A 22,750-nucleotide genomic window follows, 5' to 3' on the forward strand; every position below is an offset into this window, starting at 1 on the left:
CCCCTCCCACTCATCATCCAGTCACCGCAGATTACCGAGGCCACGCCCCCTTCCTTCCGCTTCCGGTCTCTGGCAAGTCATTCTGTCCGGCACTGGGGTTACAGCCCCGCCGGCTCGCGGTTCCGGGTTCGTTACCCGGTCCTGGGACCAGGCCTTTGTCTTGGGCCGCCCCAGGCGCGCGCAGCACCCCGCCGGCGTCAGCATCCTCCGAGCTGCCCCAGCGGGCCCACATCCTCCTCTGCGGGCCCCTCGTACTGGTCTTCGGTCCGGTCCGGCCCATTTCGCCCCTCTCTTGGGCCGTGACCCGCACTGCCCCATGGAGTCCCAGTGCGACTATTCGATGTACTTTCCAGCCGTGCCGCTGCCTCCGCGCACAGAGTTGGCGGAGGACCCAGGCCGGTACCGGGCGCTGCCCCGGCGAAACCATCTGTATCTGGGGGAGACTGTCCGCTTCCTACTGGTGCTGCGCTGCCGGGGCGGCGCGGGCTCCGGTGCTGGGAGCGGCCCGGGCTTGGGCTCCCGAGGGGCCTGGGCAGAACTGGCAACTACTCTGGCTGCCCTGGCCTCGGTCAGCGCTGGAGGCGGGGCGCCCGCGGGCGTTGGCACCGGCGACCAGGATCCTGAACCCCCAGGGGGTGGGGACCCTGGGGGTGGGGGTTTGTTCCGAGGCTGCAGCCCCCTTCTCACCCACGGCCCAGGCCCTGCTACCTCAGGGGGAGTGACCACGGTGAGAAACTTGGGATGACACTGTACAGGGTGGAGAGGCGGGGTGCTGGGCTCCAGCTGGTGGCCTTAGGCAGGAGGCAGACGACAGCTAAGAGGAGAGGGGTGCAAGAAGAACCGTACACCGCAGATCTTAAAGGGAACTGAAGTAGGCAGCCTCTGAATTTTCCTGACCTGTCCATCCCTCTTTTACAATCCTAGCTGCCTGTAGAGGAACCAATCGTGTCCACAGATGAGGTCATCTTCCCACTCACCGTTTCACTGGATAGATTGCCCCCAGGGACACCTAAGGTCAAGGTAAGATTGGCGAGGGTAGAACTGTTGCTCAGATTGAGGCACCTAAGACTCTGCCATGTCTCTCTTCTCTTGACTGGTCCTGTGTCCCCTGTGCCCAGATTGTAGTGACCGTGTGGAAGCGGGAGGTTGAGGCACCGGAGGTCAGAGATCAAGGCTACCTGCGCTTGCTGCAGACCCGATCTCCTGGGGAGACCTTCCGGGGCGAGCAAAGCGCTTTCAAGGCCCAAGGTGGGGAGGAGAATGCAGAGGGGGACGGCTAGAGTCTGGAATTGGGGGACTGAATGAAGGGGAAGCATCTGCTCTGGGGAAAAGAGAAAGATTACATAGAACTGAGGGTTGGAGGCGAGGTCTGTGCCCAGACTGTCATTTCGTCCTTTGACCTCTTCTGCAGTGAGCACCCTGCTGACGCTACTGCCCCCTCCTGTTCTGAAATGCCGGCAGTTCACTGTGGCTGGGAAACACCTGACTGTCCTCAAGGGTAAGCTAATGGTCTGGCTCTAGGACATCAGCAAGGACCTTATTCGTCGGCAGTTGCTTTGTGTAGGCTGTGGGGGATAGGTTGGTTTCAAAAGAAGGGTAAAAGTTGGGCATCCAGACACTCTGAGCTGAGTTGCTTACTTCCTATAGTGCTGAACAGCTCCTCCCAAGAGGAAATCTCCATCTGGGATATCCGGATTCTCCCCAACTTCAATGCCAGTTATCTACCTGTCATGCCTGATGGTTCTGTGCTGCTGGTGGACAATGTCTGGTAAGGCCCTCGAGACAAGCCGAGCTGTAAAGTGGTGGGCCGGGGAATGGGAGACCAAGAGCTCTGATAACGGTGAGATCATGATGTTGCACTCTCTTCTGACCTAGTCACCAGTCTGGGGAGGTCTCAATGGGGTCCTTCTGCCGGCTTCCTGGTACCTCTGGCTGCTTCCCCTGCCTGCTTAGTGCCCTGGAGGAACACAACTTCCTGTTTCAGCTGCGAGGGGGTGAGCAGCCCCCTCCAGGAGCCAAGGAGGTAAGGATAAAGGGCTGTGAGTTCAAGGAAAAAGGTTAAGACAAAGCAGTGGACGGGAAGAGGAAGGAGGCTGAAGATGGAAGATGGGAGGCCTCTAATACATGTAATGTTGCTCCTGGCCTCCTGCAGGGCCTTGAAGTTCCTCTTATTGCTGTGGTTCAGTGGTCTACCCCAAAGCTGCCCTTCACCCAGAGCATCTACACGCACTACCGGTGAGTGTGGTGAGCCCTTGCTAGGCACCATTCAGTCCGTATTTGTTACTTGATACATCCCTGACTTCCTTCTCTCTTCCCTGATTTCAGCCTACCCAGCATTCGCCTGGACCGCCCATGCTTTGTGATGACTGCTTCTTGTGAATCTCCTGTTCGGACCTATGAACGTTTCACGGTCACCTACACGCTGCTCAACAATCTCCAAGACTTCCTTGCCGTGAGGCTCGTATGGACCCCAGAGCACGCACAAGCTGGTGGGTCAGCTGCCAGACTGGGACTTTGTCCAAAGGGCAGGGAGAGACAGGAAGAAGTCATGGGACGGTGCAAACAGCTCAGAAGCTGGTGCCAGCTACACACATGGGTGACCTGAAGCCTGCTGCTTCTGCTCTGCCTGGGTAGTTGGCCAGAGTATCACACAAATTTGGAGAGGCAGTGGGGATGTGACTTCAACGGCATAGTCATTGGAGCTGGCTCTCTGACCATTTTTTTATTTCTATTTACTGGCTGTGTGACTGTAAGCCAATTACTTAACTTCTCTAGGCCTCAGAGTCCCCATGAAGAAAAGAATATTTCTTGGCACAATCATGTGGATTAACTGAGTGGTTGGAACAAACCTCACTCAGCACACAGAATTGCTGTGGTTATCAATATTTAAATGCAGCAAGAGATGAATCATTTGCTAGAGGGGTTTGGAGGATCAAATGAAACTGTATGAACCGAGGAACCTTGAATGGATATGCTTACTGGTCCTGCTTTGTCTCCTCCCTCAGGGAAACAGCTATGTGAGGAGGAACGCCGGGCAATGCAGGCGGCCCTGGACTCCATCGTCTGCCACACGCCCCTCAACAATCTGGGCTTTTCCCGGAAGGGCAGTGCACTCACCTTCAGTGTGGCCTTCCAGGCTCTAAGGACAGGGCTCTTCGAGGTAGGGTGGGGATGTATGGTGGGTGATACACATGCAGACTGTTGGGAGTGTAAGGAAACAGAGACCTTCACTTCCATTGATGAACTATACTGGGTGGGGGACCAGAAGGCTGGGCAGAGGGAGGTGGATTTGAGAACTGATAGAAGACTTTTGAGTGGGTAAGGAGATCTGAAAGGGAGCCTGGGCCTGAGAAACTGAGCTGGCATGCTGGATCTATGTTTGTCACCTCCAGCTGAGCCAACATATGAAACTGAAGTTGCAGTTCACGGCCAGCGTGTCTCACCCTCCACCCGAGGCCCGGCCCCTCTCTCGAAAGAGCAGCCCCAGCAGCCCAGCCGTCCGGGACTTGGTAGAGAGGCACCAGGCTAGTCTGGGCCGCTCTCAGTCCTTCTCCCACCAACAGCCTTCCCGCAGTCACCTCATGAGGTATGGCATGGTGGCATGGGGACTTGGTGGAGGATGGGACCAGAGGGAGCAGGGAGGGGCCAGGCCATAACAGTCAGTGTCTAACTGAAATGCACACCCTTTGCTCTCTTCCAGGTCCGGCAGTGTGATGGAGCGCCGGGCCATCACGCCGCCAGTGGCCTCCCCTGTCGGGCGTCCCCTCTACCTGCCTCCAGACAAAGCTGTCCTTTCTCTGGACAAGATTGCCAAGCGCGAGTGCAAAGTCTTGGTAGTAGAGCCGGTCAAGTAGCACCGAGCCGGCTTACCTCCCTTTTACACTCCCAGATATCTGAAGCCCTCGAGGGGGTCCTCCCTCCAGGCTTCTGCCTCTCCTGGGCTGCCTCCTCAGTGGGTGAAGAGGCCCCACAGAGCCACCTGTCTGTGTCTGCTGATGAGGGACCAGGGAAGAAGCTGTGAAACGAATGTGTCTGGCTGCTGCATTAAGTCAACAGTATTCCCAGAGTTCCAGTAGGGGGGGGCTGGCCCCACCCCTCAGCCGGGGCAAAGGCGCCCTTTCAAGGTTTACAAAGTGTTTTCCTCATTCCTCCTAAATTGTCTTTCCCACCTCTACATTCCCTCCCTTCCAGCTGCAGGGCTGAACTTAAGAGGGTGGTGATGGTAAAGGAGCCCCAACAATGACCCATTTGTTTTGGGTTTTGGGGAGATAGCTATGGGACCTCTTACCACCCCTCATGTTTACGTTTGCAGCCTGAAGCACTTTAAGTTATGTGTGTGTGGGTTTTTTTGGTTGTTTCTTTCCCTCCCCGCCCCTGTAAATTATTTTCCATCTACTGCTTCCAACTGAAAAAAAAAAAAAAAAAGACTATTAAATGCCTGCCCAGGAGGAAGAATGGCTGCTGTTGTGTGTTGGTGGAGGGAGCGGAGAACAAAGTGGGCAGAGAGTCTCACAGAAGGACCCCCATCAGCATATAGACCAATCTCCAGTATAAATATTTGAAGGCAGCCCTGCCCTACCAGAGTACACCTTCCCCCGTCCCCCAGAAGGTGGAAGACTGATAAATCTCTCACCCCTGACACACAAATACACACTCCCAAGCCTGGGAACATGAGATTTATGTTTGTTCGGAGGTAGGAAAGGAGTGGTTGAGGGAAGCGGGGAGTCCCTTCGCCCTTATTCTTTTTAACTTCATGCTAAGTCTCCAAGCCTTTGCCTTTCCAGGTAGAGTGGGGAAGTAGGTGAGTAGATGGCCTTAGTTACAGACGCAAGCCAAGAAGTCTTCACAAACGACTCAAAGACCCAGTCCACCTCCGACTGTCTTCCTGTGCTGGCTCAGATGTCAATGGGCTCCCGGCCTCGGTTCTGCCTCTTCACCACAAAAACCCTCTGTCCTGACACGGTCACCAGCAGCGTGTGTTCTCCAAAGACCACTAGAGGAGAGATGCCCCTTCCCTCACCCCAGGGGAGAGAAGGGGACACAGTTAGTGGTGTGATAGCCTCTGGGAGAGTTACAAACTGGTTGCTAGTAAAAGCCAATGAAATTCTAGAGTTCAAAATTTAAGCTGAGGGACCTCCACTAAATCCTCCTCTTTTTCATATTCAGTTCTGACCAAGCAGAAACCCCACAGGTCTTTTTTTTTTTAACCCCCTAAGAAGCAGTAGTAGCCTTTGGGAAAAATTCCCAGCCCCACCTGGCCAGAGGGACAAGCTCACCAGACAGACGTTTGAAGGGTATGTTCGTGCTGTGGTGCAGGCGAAAGCCACAAGCTGTGCTGACCAGCTCAGAGATGGCACTGGCTGCCTGCTCATCATTCTCTAGATCCCCAGATGACTGCATGCAGAGGGGAGGGAGTAGGGCGGAAATTAGGGAAGAGAACTGGGAAGCGATTCCAGGCAATCATTTCATCTCTACTATTTGTAACCTTACCCTCCCCAAAATCCCCAGGTTACTCTCCCTCACTCAACTCATTACAATTGGAATTGTCTTGACGCCTGACCCTCTGGTGCATTTCTGAGGCTACAAATCCCAGAGGAGGAGACTGCCCATCTCTGCTTGGACATTATGGCTTCCCCTCCGTGTCATCCAGTCATCCCATTTCTCATCCTTCCTCTGTTGACTCTCATCCCTTTCTTCCTATCCCCTTCAAATGCTACTTTGTTCGCTGCTCACACCTATTTGATCAAATTTCATTCTCAAAAACCTTGTTTTTCCCCATTTACTGCCCTGTTCAGAATCTCAAACACAGCTATCCCTTTGTCCTGAGCACCTACCAACTGCCCAGTCCTTGAGTCAGTGTTGTGACAGGGCCTGGGCTTCCTCTTTTCTGATGACTGGCTTCCTCTTTGCATCTCCTGGATAGGGGTCTCCCATTAGGTTACTCACTCACTGCTGTCCAGTCAAGGCCAACTTCTAGGTGACCTTCTAGAAGGCAGCAAACTGCATGTAAGGAGACCACTTATCTTTCTCCTGAAGAGCAGGTGGTGGATTTGAACTGCTGGCCTATGTGTTGGCAGTCCAACACCTTACCCACTAGGCCACCTGAGCTCCCTTTCATTAGGCTAAGTTTAATGTATTGTCTTTTGGACATTCTGTACTGTTTCCTCACTTGCAAAATGGGGACAATATAGTATCTTAAAACTTATTGCCAGGATTAAATGAGATATTATCTTTAGGATGCTTTGAATAATCTTACCATTTCAAACTCCATTTTTACAATCAAACCATCAAAATTCTCCCTATGTCCTACCTTTCTCAATCAACTTCCTTTCTTGGTTTCCTGCTCAAGACATCATCATTATTCTAGGTTTCTAAGTTCAAAGTCTTACTGAATGGAGGTGGAGCTCCTCTACTACATCCAATCACTCTTTACTTAAATGGTGCTACCAGCTCTATCTCATCCCTAGCTGACTGACCACAGCAGCTGGCTGCCATATAGACTCTGCACCCTCCAATCCATCTTCATATTATTAACAGAACAATCTTGCTAAATCATTTCGCCAAGTCATGTTCCTGCTCAAAAGCTTTTAATAGCTCCTATTACTTTCAAAATTAAGCCCAAATATTTGATTGAATCTGGTTTTGAAAGTCCTCTACAAAGTGATCCTTTCTTTACAACAGCCTCTTCTCTCCCTAAACCATGTCAAAAGCATGGGTGCCAAATTCCTACAAATATGTCCATTTCCCAGCCCCAAGTGTATTCCCTTCTTTCTTCCTATTCACATTACAGCACATTCTTTAAAATCCAGATGAATTTCTGCCTTCATGAAAAGTTTCTTGCCACAACACAAGCTATTATTTAACATGATTAGTTGATTCTTTGAGTAGTCATCATATTGAGTTCCATTTTTAACCTTTTAAGGCTTGTCTCTAGTTAAACTGAAAGCTTATATAGAGAGTTAGTACTATAGCGTACTGTGGAACAAAGCCTTGTCAAGAAATAATAAACAATATACTTGAAAATAACTCAGGTAATAGCAGTTATCAATAAACTTGTGATTTTAGTAGTAAGCCTATTTTTATCTCACAAAAATTGGATGCTCTTATGCGATTACTGAAAGCTTACTGTATGTCAAATATGCTAGGGTCATAACAAAGACCAGAGACAAATTAGGGTGCATTAGCGGTTTAGTGGCAAGAAGCTGCGCTGCAATCTCTAAGACTCTCGACGTTCGAATCCACCAGGTGCTCCGCGGAAGAAGGATGCGTAATATCCTCCCATGCCTCTGAAAACCTGCCAGTCGGTTCCGATTCCACGGTACACAACAAGGGCAAACTGGGCCATAAATTCTTAGGGGGATCCCCTCCCTTTCCCCAGAACGCACCGCCAACACTGCGCCTTCGCTCAGCACCAAATAGCCGAGCTGGTCTGGGATTCGCTCTAGCCCCTGGGTCAGTGCAGAAGTCTAGTGGATAAAGGAGCAATCAGTGAGAAGCATACAGGAGAGGTGGTCGACTACCGTCATTTGCATATCAAGGTCCCTCTCTTGAAGATGGTCGCCCAGGCCTTCCCTTTCCCCACCAAGGCCCTTCGAGACCCTCTTCCGATGGCCTCCAATATACTGTTCTTGCTCCCCCTTGCTTCCATCTGTACCCCTCTCTCTCTTTCTGGTCGTGGGCTCCGTCAGGCCTCCCACACTCCAGCTGATAATCCTAGCATGCCTTCACAGCCCCCCTGCCCCTCACAGCAGACCCTCCTTCAAACTCCTCCCGGTGGCCCGCCTTTTCCTCGCAGACTGCGCCCAAGCCCTGTACAACCTTCCCTCTTCGGCTCTGTCACCAACCCCTTCCCAGCTCCATGTTCCTAGGGTAGCTTGGGGAGATGGTGGGTGCAAGTCCAAGATGGGGGGCGGGGGGACAGCTTATAGAGAAACGGGATCGCGAAGCCATAGGGCGTACTCCCGCGCATGCGTCTTTACTTACCATCGCAGGTTTAAGGTGCTAGGGGCGCTTCCTACCAAACAGGCAGCTTCCGATGCTCGTCCGAGATCACGTGCTTTCATGGGCGGTCTCTGGCTCAGCGCTGTCGCATTTCAGTCCCGCCCCCTTCGCGTGGATTGGATCATGGACTACGTCATTAGACGGAATCTGCCAGTGGAAGGCACCAGTGCGCAAGGGTGTACGTGGATTGGTCCTGTAACCTTCTTAAATTGCAAGGAGGCGGGGAAGATCTGTGTAACAAGGAAGAGGAAAATAGAGGGAGAGAAGAGGCAGAGGGAGGGGGGAAGAGGAACAGGAGAGTGGGAGGGTAAGACTGCACTATTGCGCATAGTAGGACTGCAAGGTTTCATTTTATGATTGTAAATGGGACCGGTTTTTGGGGTTTTAGATTTTTTTCTGGGTAAAAAGATAAAGAGCTATTAAAAATGTTGCTCATGCTTACTTTAGGCCCACCGAGCAGTCACTCTCGTAAAAGGATGTAAGTTTCTTTAGGGAAGGCTGAAAGATCAACAGTATGTATATTTTTTTAAATGTAGTGTGGTCCTTCCTCCAGGACAACCAGCCTCTTCATTTAACACGTGGGTTGGAATTGATTCAGTGGCCGTGACACTTGTTTTAGCAATTCAAGATCATTTTTTAGAGTCCTTCTACTTGTACAGATCAAGTAAATTAGTTTCTTACCTGTTTCACTCCAGAGATGCCTAAGTAGCCAACACCATAATAAACCTTTATTTTCACGCTATGTTGTGTTTACCCTGCGTCTTGACGAGAGGATAGCCCTGGTGTGTCCACTTGCCATACAGAGGTAACTTGTAGTTGCTGTGACACTGATGTATCAAATGCGATAATGGCTACCCATGGTGGACAGTATTTGGTGGAGCTCCCCCTTTAAAACAAGCTTGGAAGCAGGAGTGGCATCCACTTCTGTAATAGCTTGCCTCCAGAAACCCTATGAACCTGGAAAGAGGATGAAAGTCACACAAGTGTTGACTTTCTTTTTTTTTTTTCTATAATTATATTTTATTAATTTTCATAAACATTTACAGAGATTTTGGGCTTCCACTCATTCATTGTTGCACTAGTCTCTCTACCCTCCTCCCAGTTTGTTCTTGTCCAAATGCCACAGTGCTTGTCAAAGCCAGTTCTGATTAATCTTCTTTGTCAGTGTGTCCTTTGCCATTCCCTATCACTCCTCCCTGAGAGAGACTTCACCCTGAGTCATAAGGAAAAGGGGATGGCATATTCTCTTAGCTACTTCCTGCTGAAAAGGGACGCTGTGGGTTTCAGGGTGAAGATCTTCTCTCACTACTCTAAAGGGCCCCTTTGGCAGTAGGAAACACATAGACTATTATGGAGATTGATTTTGGAATTTAGATGCACTCTTGTTGATTGTGCTTGGCTGTACATGTTCATATCACAAGTGTTGACTTTCATTCATAGGGTCACTATAAGTCGCCTATGACTCTATGGCACTTCACAACAACTGCTATTATAGTGACCACTACCCCCTTGCTTTAGTGGATTGAGTGCTTTCACTTTGCTCCCATCACCACAGTCTGATCAGACTCAGTGCAGGCAGTTGTCTTAATTCAATTAGGGCAGTTTCCACTATCAAGTTTAAGGTTATACGGTAGTCACAGAATGCTGGGGTTCCTTCTATACATTTGATCCTCATAGTTAAAGTAAAAGGTGTGTCCCCTGGCCATTCCACGTGTGAGTTTAAAGGTCTAATATGATAAATCCTTTTTTTAAAAAAAAAATTTGTGTACTGTCAAATTGGATCTGACTGGTATGGGAGGAGATTGTCCCTCCTTCTCCAGCAGAACAGCTGGTGGATTCGAACTGCTCACCTCTGGAATTGCAGTGCGGCTTCTTGTCACTAGGCCACCAGAGCTTGCAGATTAATCCATTCTAACATGCCAATTTTTTAATACCTTGTACAATATAACAAGGCAGGGCTGATATTTCAATTTGACTTAGATTGTTGTTGTTGTTGTTGTTATGTGTTGTCAAGTTGCCTGCGACTCATAGCGACACTATGTACAAGAGCCCTAAATCCTTCTCTATCCTGTGCCAATCTCACTGTCTCTGACACACCTTACTCCCATTACCCCAATCACTGAATCGATCCATCTCATCGAGGGTCTTCTTCTCCTGCGCTGTCCCTCAACCCTCCCAAACATGATGTCCCTCTCCAAGGACTGGTCTCTCCTTACAACATGCCCAAAGTATGTCAGACGAAGCTTCAGAATCCTTGACTCCAAGGAACATTCTGACTTCACCCTCTCCAGGATAAACCTGTTTGCTCTCCCAGCAGTCCATGGTATATTCAACACTCTTCTCCAGCACCACAGCTCAAAGGTATCAATTCTCTTTCTATAATCCCTAGGCATTGTCTGGCTCTCTGATGCATAGCACACAATTGCGAAGACTATGGCCTGGATCAGGCACACCTTAGTCTCTAGTCTGACATCATTGCTCTTCAGTACCCTGGAGAGGTCCCTGGCAGCTAACTTTCCCAATGCAATTTGTCTCTTGATTTTCTGGCTGCTGGTACCAAGATTATTAATTGTGGAGCCAAGCAAACTAAAACTGTAAATAGTCTCAATGTTTTCACCATCCATTATGATGCTGCCACTGGCCCAGTGGTGAGAATCTTTGTTTTCTTGATATTGAGCCTCAATGCATATTGAAGGCTGCATTCTGCAGCAAGCACTTCAGGTCTTCCTCAGTTTCAGCAAGCAGGGTTGTGTCATCTACATACTGCAGGTTGTTGATGAATCTTCCTCCAATCCTGATGTCATATTCCTCCTCATACAGCCCAGCCTCCCAGATGATCTGTTCTGCATACAGATTGAAAAGGTATGGAGACAGAATACATCTCTGGAGGATATCCTTCTGATTTTGAACCATGAGTTAGGTAGACCATCATATAATCTATGTCAATGAACCACCCAAATAAACTATTAGGTCCTTTCCTAACCTTTTGAGCTGAAATATTGAATGCAGAACTGGGCTTGTTTTTGTTGTTATGTGCCATGGAGTTGCCTGTGACTCATAGCAACCCTACGTACAAAAGCTCTGAACTCTGCCCTATCCTGAGCCAGTCTCATTGTCTCCGACAGACCCAATCCCACTTCTCCAATTACTGAGTCAATCCATCTCATCCTGGGTCTTCCTCTCCTATATTGTCCATCCACCCTTCAAAGCATGTCCCTCCTTGCCATGTGCCCAAAGTATGTGAGATGAAGCTTCAGAATTTTTGCCTCTAGGGAGCAGCTTGGTTTCACCCTCTGCAGGATTGACTTGTAAAAATCAATAAACTTGAATTGATCCAATTTTATGTCTCTTGCACCATTATTTCTCTCTTAATAGCCATTATCACACATATTCTCCAGGTTTTTGTTTGTACTTATTAAAGAAATCAATGAATGTTTTTAAATCATAGTGATTCTCTTTGTGGGTAAGTTTGTATTTTACATCTTGAGGTTCACTGGGATATAAAAGCAAAAATGGTTGGCAGAGTTGGTTCCTGAGAATTCAGCAGTGTCATGTAAGAGAACTGCCTGTAGTTTTATGTCCAGACAATAATACTCGATGCTCCACCATTAGTGAGTGAAATGTCAGATCCAGACTCATTAAATACAGTGGGGTTAGTTACATGTGGGGGAGAGAGCTGGTTCTGTTGGTAAGACTGGTTCAACAAAATTTAGAGGTTCCATATCCCCAGCTTCTTGATTATCTGACTAGGTGTAAGTTGGACAATTAATAAGGATGCTCAAAGAACTTATGCCTTTAAATTATAATGTTGGAGAACAATATTAAATGTACTATGGACTGACAAAAGAATGATTAAATCTGTATTGGGAAAAAAGTACAGACAGAATGCTCCTTAGAAGAGGTGATTGTAGGGAACTTTGGCCGAGTGGCAAGAAGCTGCACTGTAATCCTAGAGGCTGTTGTTGTTGTTGTTATGTGCCGTCGAGTTGCCTGCGACTCATAGCAACCCTAGAGTCTATACAGTTCAAATCCACCAGATGCTTTGCTGGAGAAGGAGGGCAATCTCTTCCTGTACCAGTCAGATCCGATTTGACGGTACACACACACAAAATAATAAAGTTTAAAAAAAATTAAAAAAGAAGAGGTGATTATGACACTTCATCTCACATACTTCAGACATGTCCAGTAACAGCAGCTAAGAACCACCCAGTTCTGATCTCATGGCAAAGGAAGTAATTGTTCATGGATATCCCAGAGTTTTCAGAAGCAGATGATCAGGTTTGTCTTCTTTTTTTTTATTTTTTATTTTTTTTTTTTTAATTTTTTTCAGGTTTGTCTTCTGAATCACTTCTGAGCAGATCTGAACTGTCGGTCTTTTGAATAGTAGTTGAGTGCTTAACCATTTTGCTATTCAGACATCCCTATGACTTAGGATAGTGTGAGAAATTGCAGATCCCAACTATTCATTGAATATATGGGAGATGCCTGATATGTTACCTATATGCTTTCCACCTTATCTTGGCAGCCTATACCCTATGAGAAGCAATGGCCTAAAGTGTCTCCCTGAGGTAGCTGCAATCAGCAACTACTTACACATGATTACCAATCAATCACTTAGGAGTCCTTGGGTGGTGCCAATGATAAATTTATTTACTCATCAGATCAGAAAGGTTAGAGGTTCAGGTATCCCAGAGCCATTTTGAATGAAAGGCTTGGTGATCTACTTTGGAAAAGTCAACCACTGAAAACATGTGGAGGACACACGAGGTCAAAGTTGGTATAGATTCCATGATCACTGGTGCTGGCAAATTGTTAGACCAATTAAAGTTTCACGTTTGTATTGGGGCAGTATAATTTCTAATGCGGTTTTCATTTATTTATTTATATTTGGTCCATCTTCAGCAGAACATCATCTCATTTTAACAATGAAGACCTGAGAAGTCACACAGAGCTAAACTGATGTTGAGTATTAGGTTGGTTCCAGAGACAGGCAAACCGTGGTCTTGTGATGGCCACAGTCACGGTATTCTGCACTAGAAAATCCGCCTCTTGTAAGGGCTGGAAGGAGAGACCATTCTTGACTCCTCTTCCACTCTGGTTGACTGAGCTCGCTCAGTTTTAGGGATCCAATTCCTTGGTTTGTAGGGCTTTCCTCACAACAGTCCAGCTCCTTCCTGGCACTTCCAGTGCGAAGTGAATTCCTCACCTCCGGCTTTGGGCTCCTGTAGAGTTTCTTGCCCTAACCCTTTGTCTCGGGCTCTGAAGCCTCCCTAACAATTCTAAAGGGGGCTCCATGACCAGGCACGACCACGTCTGCAGCACTTAGGACTCTCTTCCGGCTCCGCTCCTGGGCCACGGGGTCCTCGCTCAATGCCTGCCAGGAGTCCTCGTCTCCATTACATTCAAATACATCGCCCACCACAGCCACGGTGCCCAGGGATGTGCCTGCCACCACCACGCTCACGTCTTTCTGACCTCCATGGCCTGGGGTGGCCCACACCTCGAGACCCGGCCCCAGCTGCAGGGGCTGTTCTTCACTCAATCGGTGGGGTAGGTAAAGACCCCCAGGGAGGCAGAAGTCGTGGGAGACCAGAAGAGCTGCCCCCGGGAACAGTCCCAAGTTCCCAATGTGATCAGAGTGCCCGTGGGTCCCCACCACTAGAGTCACGTCTCCAGGGGCCACATTCTGCCTTGCGAGGGCCCCCAAGAGCGCTTCCCGAGCCCAGGGACCCCCTGTGTCCACGATCATAGGGCCAAGGGCTGCACGCTCCAGGGCAGTCTTCACTCCGTCATCCTTGGAAGGGGGATCTCGGCGGCTGGAGACGAGGGTCCAGTCCTTGGGCAGGATAAGGGTCACGGAACCATCGGCACGCACAGCGCCGCCAAATCCCTGGGGATCCGCAAAGCCCTGCAGCAGAACCACGACTGAGTAGGGGCTTCCAGGGACCAGCAGCGGGATCTCCCCGCACAGCGGCTCGGTGTGTAGGATGCTACTCATGGCCGGAGAGGGACTGGGTAAAGAGAAAGAAAGTCGGACGATGGAGGGCTGTCTGTTCCTCCGCGTGCTCACACGCCAGGCTCCCGCCACTACCCAACAAGCATCTTCCACCTCTCACCGTGACCACCCCTTTCACATAGAATTTCCCACAATCCCCTTTTGAAAAATGGTATCTCCCAACCTCCCTTCCATCTACGAGATTGGCCCGCCCCTCTGCGGCGTCAGCCCTCACCTCCCTTCCCACTCTTTTTCATGGTAGGAGTACATTATCACCCCAAATACCCCTTTCCCTTTCTCACTCTAATCTTTAGGCATTCTTTCTACCCCAGACCTGGGTTTAGAGTTTCTCTTAAGTCTTGTTTCCTAGGAAAAGAGGAGACCTCGGAAAAACGGAAGTATTTTGTCTCCTGCGACCTTCCGTAAGCCCTAGATACGGTGGCCGAAATGAATTTTGCCTCCTGCGACCCTCCGCAGATCTAGGTATGGTGGCCTGTATGTTGACTCTTCATTCCGGCACATTCCCAAACCTGCGCAGAGATAGGCTGCACAATCAAAGCTAAGTATAGTTCTCCGCCTCAGTATTTCTGTCCCCTTCCTTGGACTCTATAATTACAAAGCATCATTGGCTTTAAACAGGAAGGCAGCCAACAGCACTATTCTCCGGGCGCGGCTGTAATGACCAATTAGAAAGCGTTCATGGCAGAGTGTAGAGGGAGTTATTTGAAACCTTAGATCCAGCTGATTAAGTATATGTATAACCAATAATTGTATATATGAAAGTTTAATAGTGATATAGAAAATTTTGCACCTATGAAATCAGTTGGTGGGCCTTGGGTAAAATGGATATGAAATAGACTCCCTAGAATCTACCTGCCTAATTTAGCATCACCTCATCCCCACGCAAAGTCTTATTCTCCTTCCGTTTGCTGGCATGTAGCCTCCTGTATGCAGTGTAAATAGGTGGTTGTGGGAATGGACTCATAGCTGACCTTCCAGCAGGTTTTCAGAGGCAGTAAATCATATGAGAAGAATGTGACCATTTTTTCCCCCACAGAGTAGCTGCAGGATTCAAACTGACTGCCTTTGTGTTGGCAACACAATTCCTTATCCCTAGGCTACCAGATGCAGGGGACAGAGGGTGTATGTTCTGGGACCTTCTTGCAAGAGTCTAAAAACTGAGAGGGCCCTCCGTCCCCACTCAAGAACTATGATTTCTCTAGGCCCACTACCCCAGGATCACTTCTGACCTCTGGAGGTAGTTGATATTTAAAGGGGAAAGCCTTGAATACTGTCAGCACACACACTTGCCATTTAAGGTGCTGGATAAAAGGATGGATGGGGCTCATCTGCTGAGGCAGAACTTTTACTTGCCACTCCCATCCTCTCCCCGAAGTATGCCATGCTGCACTAACTAGGGTCCTGCCTAGGATCATATAGGAGAGAATACCTACAAGCTCTGGGATGTGTCAGTCATACAACACACACCCTCAAAGCTATGGGGCTGTAAAAGCTCAGACTTCAGAAGATTCTTCTCTATAAACCCTTTCTGAGGACTCAAAGAAAAGGTCAAAGATCCTCTGGATCATGCTTGGGGTGGTCTGGTGTTTCGGTTATCTCTTCTTCCTCCTCTTCATGTTCCTCCTCCTCTTCTGTTGTCTCCTGTCCATCTGTGATCTTCTCCTTTCCAGTCCAAGTTTCCTCCAGACATGCTAGGTTGGGTGAGAGAAGACATTTTAAATATGGGTCCTGCAGGTAGGAGAGGCTGTAGCCTGGCCCAAAGGAGCCCGATCCACACACTTACCAGTGTCTGCACTTGGGAGCACACGCCCTTTACAGAGAAACTGCTGTAGAGGCTGCTCTTGGTGGTGGAAGTACCAGTCTTCCACAACTTCTTCAAACTCTTCCAGCATTGTTTCACACTAGGCAAAAGGAAGGGTTAGAAAGGTCTGTGCTCTGCTGGGCTTTGGAAATCCTCCTGTCTGCTCTTTACTCCCTGCCTTCCCTATCCCACCTGACTGACCTTGGAGAGGCAGGTAGTCTGGAGTGTAATCCTGGCTTACTAGATGATCTTCATTCAAGAAACATTTACAAGCATCTACTCTGTAGTAGGTAGTTTATTATACTTCTTTGACTCTCAGCTCCTTGCCTGTAAAATGGGAAATGGTAATAGAACCTGTCATAAAGGGAACTTGGTGGCTTAGTGGGTAAGGCGCTGTGCTGCCAACCCAAAGGTAAGTGATTTGTATCCACCAGCTGCTCCAAGGGAGAAAGATGAGTACTTGCCTCCCGTGTGATTCAGAGTCTTTGCAAACCCCCTGGAGGGTCAGCTATGAGTCTCTTCTGACTCAGTGACAGTGAGTGAATGAATGATCTACCACAACAGATTGTTGTGAGGATAAAATGAAGCAGCAGTTGGAAAGTATGGGGTCCTACATCTGGCATGTAACAGTGCTTCATAAGCAATAGTGGTTAATAGCCTCCATTATCATTTAATATGCATCCCAGTCCACTCCAATTGATGACAGTCTCACTTTCCCACTTTCCCCCTCTTTCCCCTGCTCAGAGGCAGACAGACATCCTCTATGGTCAAGTTCTAGGACCCAGTTCTCTGAGGGCCCCTTCTCAGCAGTGCAATATCCTATCTTACCTGTTTCTTAAGGAATGTGACCTCCACACTGGGCTCATCCCACAACTCCAGAGGGATCCCCAGATCCACCTTCACTCCCTTCTGAACCAGGCCCTTCAGGGTTGCCATGGTCTGACTCTGGCCCTGAGAAATGGGAAAATTTGGATCAGCCCAGTCCACTGCCCACTTCTTCCTTCCTCTTTTCCACCATATCTGCTTTGTCAACTACTTGGGCCTCAAGGGTGAGTTACATGAGGGGAGAGAAGGGAGTCTGAAGATGGCAGATAACTCTTGTGGACCTCAGGGGTATAAGTTATTGATCCCTCATCAAAGATGCTCTTAGGGAAGGGTCTGACCTTGGCATATCTCAGTGAACCCTTGCGTTCAGCATGAACACTGTAATCCAGGATCCGCTCACAAAGATTCTCCAAAGCCTCTTCTAGTCTTGTCTCCCTGTGAGAAACCAGAAAATGAAGACTCCTTGGACACTATAGGAACTGCCAGGGCTCTCTTTCAGGGGATGGACGGTGAAGGGGCACCAAGGAAGACTCACGAAACACTGTAAGGGATATGTCTCTTCCTCTTGCCTGTGTCCAGCACCTGGCCCAGCTCCAGCACCTCTCGAGACCGGCCAGTGCGGCTCAGTTCCTCCTGGAGCTCCAGGCTTAGAAGCTTACAGACTGTCATAGAACAAAGACACCCAGGGAGAGATGAAAAGAAGGCAAACACACTAGTACCTCTATCTGCAGGTAAACAAAAGGAGCATAGCACAGTGGTTACAAGCACAGGCTCTGGAGCTGGTATGACTGCTGTTCAGCCATTTAGTAGCTGCTGTGCCTCAGTTTCCTCATCTCTAAAAATGAGGCTAATAGGAGACAGATTTGGGAAGCACATATCCCCTCTCTCCTATGTCACTTATTCATTCATTGCTCATAAGTGGAAGCTGACCCTCCAGTGGGTTTTCAGAGGCTGTAAATCCCATGAAAGGAGATTACCATCTTTCTCCTGAGCAGCAGCTGGTGAATTCAAACCATTTGCCTTTGGATTGGCACAGCAACTCTACCCACTAGGCCACCCGTAACAGTATATAATAAACCTTCTGCTTTTTCTGTTTCAAAAAGTAATAAATAAAATGGGAATAATAAAAATACCTCCCTCAAAGAAGTGTGGTAAGCATGAAATAAGTTGATATATGTCATAGAGAGTTCTGCACCTATTTGCTGTTATTCTGTATTTATTGAGCTCCTGTGTGCACACTAATGAAACAGAGAACAATAAAACCTTGGTCGTATCCATGGAACATGCCAATGTAGACAGATAACAGAGTATGACATATGGTGTGATAGACCCTACGCTAGAAATTCAGACCAACAGGCTTAACCTCATAAGGAAATGCAAAATTAATTCAATGGTGATTTCTGTAAGAGCAAACATTTCTGCTGTGCTGCAGTCTAGTTACTGGCATAGCAAACAGAACAAGATATATAGGCGCAATGGGTAGGTAGGAAAGGATAATGAACATTTAATAATGACTAGTTCAGTAGTAAAGTTTGGGCCCTTTTGGAATTAAGGTGGGAAAATGAAAGTATAAGAATGGTCAACCAGAGGCAAGTGGTTCAAATCCACCAGATGCTCTGCTGGAGAAGGTGGGGCAATCTCCTGTACCAGTCTCAGATTTGAAGGCACACACATAAAAAAAAAGAATGGTCAAGACCATACAGTAAAGATAATTAGATACAATGTAAAAATGTTGGTTGTATACTCATTACAGTAAATCCAGTGGAAGTGTTAAAATGTTAAAAAAAAAAGTTGACAAGGGGAAGGATATAATTAGGTCTTCAGGTCTTCCTTTAAAAAAGAAGTGAAAGAAGTGTTTAGAACCAGGATCTGAGAAACACTGACACTGAAGTGCAGTAAGGGATAAAGGGAAAAAGAACCCAAGGAAGAAATTAAAGTCAGTAAGGAACCAAGCTAAGAAACCAGGGTACTTGATTGGTTACTCAGCTCTGAAGTGCCCATCCCATGTTGGTCCCATCCTCATGCAGTTACAGAAGATACTTCTTGTTGTAAAATCCATAATCCATACAGTACACACCCTTGGCACTGTCTCAACATGATAGGGAACTTCTCAGTAGGGGAACCTCTTCTTTTATGAGCTTCATGGTTTGAGTTGCTCACTCCCAAGCTCCCTCAGGGATGCATAGGTCCTGTGATTTGAGAGCATCTCTCTGCTGAGTGGGACAGAAAATGTCCACAGGTTAAGAGCCTCACACCTCGCTTCTCCAGGCCCTCCAGATTTAGGTCCAGTGACAAGGGAAACACTGAAAATGCACAACACAGTGGGAGGTCCTCAGCAGATAGCCCTTGAACTACAGTGCCCACAATCCAGGTGATCCCAAGTCTTCCACATAAAGTAGGCTCCCTCTGGATGTCTCAAGGTAACTTTAGTGCCATAGTCTTGGGATTGTATTATATGATCCTCCTCGATCTCTAGAAATCAGCCAAATTAATGAATAGCCCTCAGATTTTAAAGGAGGTCGCAACCATCACATTCTATTTGGTCATTTCAGTACTTGTTTTGACACCTCCGCAGGCACTGATGCATTTGGATTGTGGTGTTGGCAAAGAATATTGAATATATGGAGTGCCAGAAGAACGAATCTGCTTAAAAGAAATACAGCCAGAATGCTCCTTACATTCAAGAATGGCAAGCCATTATCTCAAGTATTTTTGACATATATATCATATCCGGAGGGACCAATACCAGCAGAACATCATGCTTGATAGAAGATCAGCGAAAAAGAGGAAACCCCTCCACAAGATGGGCTAACACGGGGTTGCAACAATGGACTCTAGTATGGCAGCCCGTGAGGATGGCGCACGGCCTGACAGTGTGTCCTATCGTCGAGAGCTGGACTAGAATTGGTGGTACCTAACAATGACAATAGCCCTTTAACTGTGATCAGAAGAAGACCAACGTTTTGGCAATAGCATGAAATCTCTTAACTGTAAAACTCCAACCTCTCTTACTAAATTTCCATCCTCCCACCCTCATCCCAAAAGTGCTTCTACCCAGAGAGGGAGGGAGGGAAGGATGAGGATGCAGATAGGAGTTACTCCTTTTATATACCTTCACATTTGCTGGGCAAGCGTTCCAAGTCATCATCCAGTTCCTTCGGCGTCCCTGCCCAAACCCTGAAAACGGTCAAAAAGAAAAGTAGCGTCCCCAAATGCACAGGTCCCATGATAAACTCTTCTACTTTGAAACCAACTTGGGCAAGCCCTTTAAATTCAAAAACGATCAGCCACAGAGCTGGAAACTCAGGGTCGCAGCGCGCGTGCGCACCGCCTGTCAGAAAAGAGGCGGGGCTTCAATGCTCTCTGGGCGTCTCCGCCCAGGTTTGGTGGCGCCTCCTGTAGGTCCTGGCCGCAGGGTAGTGAAGCGATAAATCAAAGAAATGAGACATAAAAGCGTGATTCTTGCACAAAGATTTAAGGACAGTGTTTTTGTAAAATATCATATGCAATTCTAGGGTATTTATTCCAGCTCTGAGGACGGGCCGTGTGTTGCTCTCTGCCCGGACCTGCTTCCGGGAGGGGCGGGTCCAACATGGCGCCGAGCGCCGGCTGAGTGGGGCTTGGGCGACGGTGAGAGATTTACCATCTTGTCTCCTCTGCTGGGTGGCGGGGCGGGTCCGAGCGATACCAGGGACAAGACCCCGCAGAAGGTGCCCTGTGAGGACCAGAGGAAGGTTGGTTAAATGTCCTCTGCATGGGGACTCCCGTATGCCTGTGTTTGGGTTGGGAGAAAGGGGTGGGCTCTCCGAGTCACTGTTTTGCACTGTACCCGGTGCCCCAGGGGGTCTTCTTGCCGCTGCTTTGCTGACATAGCGTCAACTCAGCCTCGGAGATCCAACTCAAGGCAATCTCTCTAGAAAGTCTTCCTGATGCCTCTGATGATTCGAGGGGCTACTAAGTATGTTTCGCCTTTTATAAGCCTTATTGGAAGCCTTTAAGGAATCATGGTGGCGAAGTGGTTTAAGTGTTGGCTTGCTAAGTGAAAGACCTTCCCAGCGGCTCTGCAGGAGAATGATGAAGCTGTTGAGATGCATAGTCTCTGAAACCTGGTGGAGGGTCGCCAGGAGTCAAGATCGTCTGGAAGGCAGTGGGTTTGGGGTTTTAAATTTTATTATCTACCTGGCCCAAGCACTGAAGAGGACCTGAAGCACCTGCTCCAGAGGGTCAAGGACTGCAGCCTCCAATATGGATTGAGGCTCAATGTCAAGAAGACAAAGATTCTCACCACTGGACCAGTTGGCAGCATCAGGATGGATGGTGAAGAGATTGAGATTGTACACAGGTTTAGTTTGCTTGGCTCCACAGTCAACACTCTTGGCACCAGTAGCCAGGAAATTAAAAGGCACATTGCCATGGGAAAGTCTGCTGTTGGGAACCTCTCCAAAGTACTGAAGAGCAATGGTGTCTCTCTGGAGACTAAGGTACATCTGATACAGGCCATGGTCTTTGCAATCACTTGTTATGCATCAGAGAGTTGGACAATGACCAAGGAGGATAGAAGGAGAATTGATGCCTTTGAGCTGTGGTGCTGGAGAAGAGTATTGAGAATACCATGGACTGCTAGGAAAGCAAACAGATTTGTCCTGGAAAGGGTTAAACCGGGTGGCTCCTTGGAGGCAAGGATTCTTAGGCTCCATCTAACATACTCTGGACATGTTGTAAGGAAGGACCAGTCCTTGGAGAAGGACATCATGCTTGGGAGGGTGGAGGGAAAGCACAGGAGGGGAAGGCCCTCTATAAGGTGGACTGATTCAGTGACTGGGATAATCAGGATGGGAGTGTCAGAGACAGTGCGATTGGCACACGACAGAGTTTAGGGCTGTTGTACATAGGGTCGCTATGAGTCGCAAGTGACTCGACGGCACATAACAACAACAACCACCTAGCCCAGGGTTAGATAGAAAACAGATATGTTGGCAGCTTCCAGTGGGAAACATTTTTTAACAGAATTAGGTCCTGAGACTACAGCAGGGGAGTGGGGAAATGGGGGTGTTAAGTACTTCTGGTTGTTTAAGGATTGGTAGGAGTTGTCCAAAGAACCAGGGAAGAGGAATGCGACTTTTATATGTAGCACCAACCTTATGTGTTATAACACATAATATAAATCTGCTCTATCAGCAGAGCTATGTGTTGGATAACTGCTCCCTATGGATTGTTGGGTGCTGTTGGCGTGGCTCCCATCTCATAGCTAGCCTGTGTCCAACAGAACCCAACGCTCCCCAGTTCTCTGCCACCTTCACAATCTCTGCTGGCCTTAGGTATGTTGCAGTCTGTCGTTATTAGAATGGTGAGGGATCAGGCATGATTTCGTTCTGATGTGCAACAGTATCTGAACTGAGGGTGTAAATTTGACTGTCATTAGCCTATGAAAGATATTTGATGCTCTAAGAGTAGTTGAGATCACCAGGGAAATAAATGTAGCTAGAGAGGAGGACCAAGGGCTGAACCCAGGATGCTCCTGCATTACACAGAGAGGAGAGGGAGGAGCAATAAAGAAAAGCTACTCGAAAGTATCTGGTGGGGTAGGATTAAGGTTTTAAAGTGAGAACCAATCAGCAAGCTGTGTGTTTACTCCTCATCTTCACTTGGATGCCTGCATAGGTCAGAGTGGGAGAATTGTATTTATTATTGTTGTATTTCTGTCAAACACAAAGAATATATATAAGAAGGGGTAAGGGAGATGAGGTGTGTCTGCCTAACGCCCTAAGGAAAAAGAAATCTCAGTTGTGATTAATATTCTAAGGTAAATGCTTAAGAGTGATTGATTGAAAAACCAGCGTGATATATGAATTTTCATTCAAATAAAGAAATAAAAAGCTTGAGACTCCTTGATGTGGAGTCAGAAGTGACTCAGATGATCCTTCATTGGGCTTCCAAGTGGCTGTAAATTGCCCTGGAAGAGACCGAGTGCCCATCTTTCTCTTGCTGACCTGCTAGTGGATTCACACTAAAGGCATTTGACCCTGTGGATCATAACAAACTGTGGCTGACTCTGAGAAGAATGGGAATCCCAGAACACTTGATCATGCTAATGAGAAACTTATACT

General features: G+C 48.0%; 4 protein-coding genes across 4 annotated transcripts; 1 reads left to right on the forward strand and 3 right to left on the reverse strand.

The window, feature by feature from the left end:
* Window positions 1–109: 109 nt before the first annotated feature.
* Window positions 110–3,854, forward strand: LOC102872759 (chromosome unknown open reading frame, human C7orf43). Its single transcript, XM_006896478.1, has 11 exons — window positions 110–727; window positions 925–1,020; window positions 1,119–1,248; window positions 1,412–1,498; window positions 1,648–1,768; window positions 1,876–2,023; window positions 2,153–2,235; window positions 2,326–2,489; window positions 3,006–3,160; window positions 3,393–3,586; window positions 3,701–3,854. The coding sequence occupies exons 1-11, from the start codon at window positions 317–319 to the stop codon at window positions 3,852–3,854; spliced, it is 1,743 nt and encodes a 580-aa protein (XP_006896540.1). The 5' UTR covers window positions 110–316.
* A 1,041-nt stretch (window positions 3,855–4,895) lies between these two features.
* LAMTOR4 (late endosomal/lysosomal adaptor, MAPK and MTOR activator 4) lies at window positions 4,896–8,063 on the reverse strand. Its single transcript, XM_006896585.1, has 4 exons — window positions 8,019–8,063; window positions 7,386–7,466; window positions 5,277–5,394; window positions 4,896–4,993 (listed from the first exon to the last, which is right to left on the reverse strand). The coding sequence occupies exons 1-4, from the start codon at window positions 8,061–8,063 to the stop codon at window positions 4,896–4,898; spliced, it is 342 nt and encodes a 113-aa protein (XP_006896647.1).
* Window positions 8,064–13,154: 5,091 nt separating this feature from the next.
* Window positions 13,155–13,999, reverse strand: MBLAC1 (metallo-beta-lactamase domain containing 1). Its single transcript, XM_006903775.1, is given in 2 exon segments — window positions 13,155–13,241; window positions 13,244–13,999. Coding segments are annotated over 2 exon segments (843 nt in total).
* Window positions 14,000–15,565: 1,566 nt separating this feature from the next.
* CNPY4 (canopy FGF signaling regulator 4) lies at window positions 15,566–19,870 on the reverse strand. The gene is made up of 6 exons (XM_006896479.1): window positions 19,756–19,870; window positions 17,179–17,305; window positions 16,982–17,078; window positions 16,647–16,769; window positions 15,801–15,918; window positions 15,566–15,708 (listed from the first exon to the last, which is right to left on the reverse strand). Exons 1-6 carry the CDS (start codon window positions 19,868–19,870, stop codon window positions 15,566–15,568), a joined length of 723 nt encoding a protein of 240 aa, XP_006896541.1.
* Between the last annotated feature and the right edge of the window lie 2,880 nt (window positions 19,871–22,750).

The sequence above is a fragment of the Elephantulus edwardii genome, unplaced genomic scaffold, assembly GCF_000299155.1.
Source record: "Elephantulus edwardii isolate Elephantulus edwardi_28Jun2011 unplaced genomic scaffold, EleEdw1.0 scaffold00186, whole genome shotgun sequence".
NCBI classification, from domain to species: domain Eukaryota; kingdom Metazoa; phylum Chordata; class Mammalia; order Macroscelidea; family Macroscelididae; genus Elephantulus; species Elephantulus edwardii.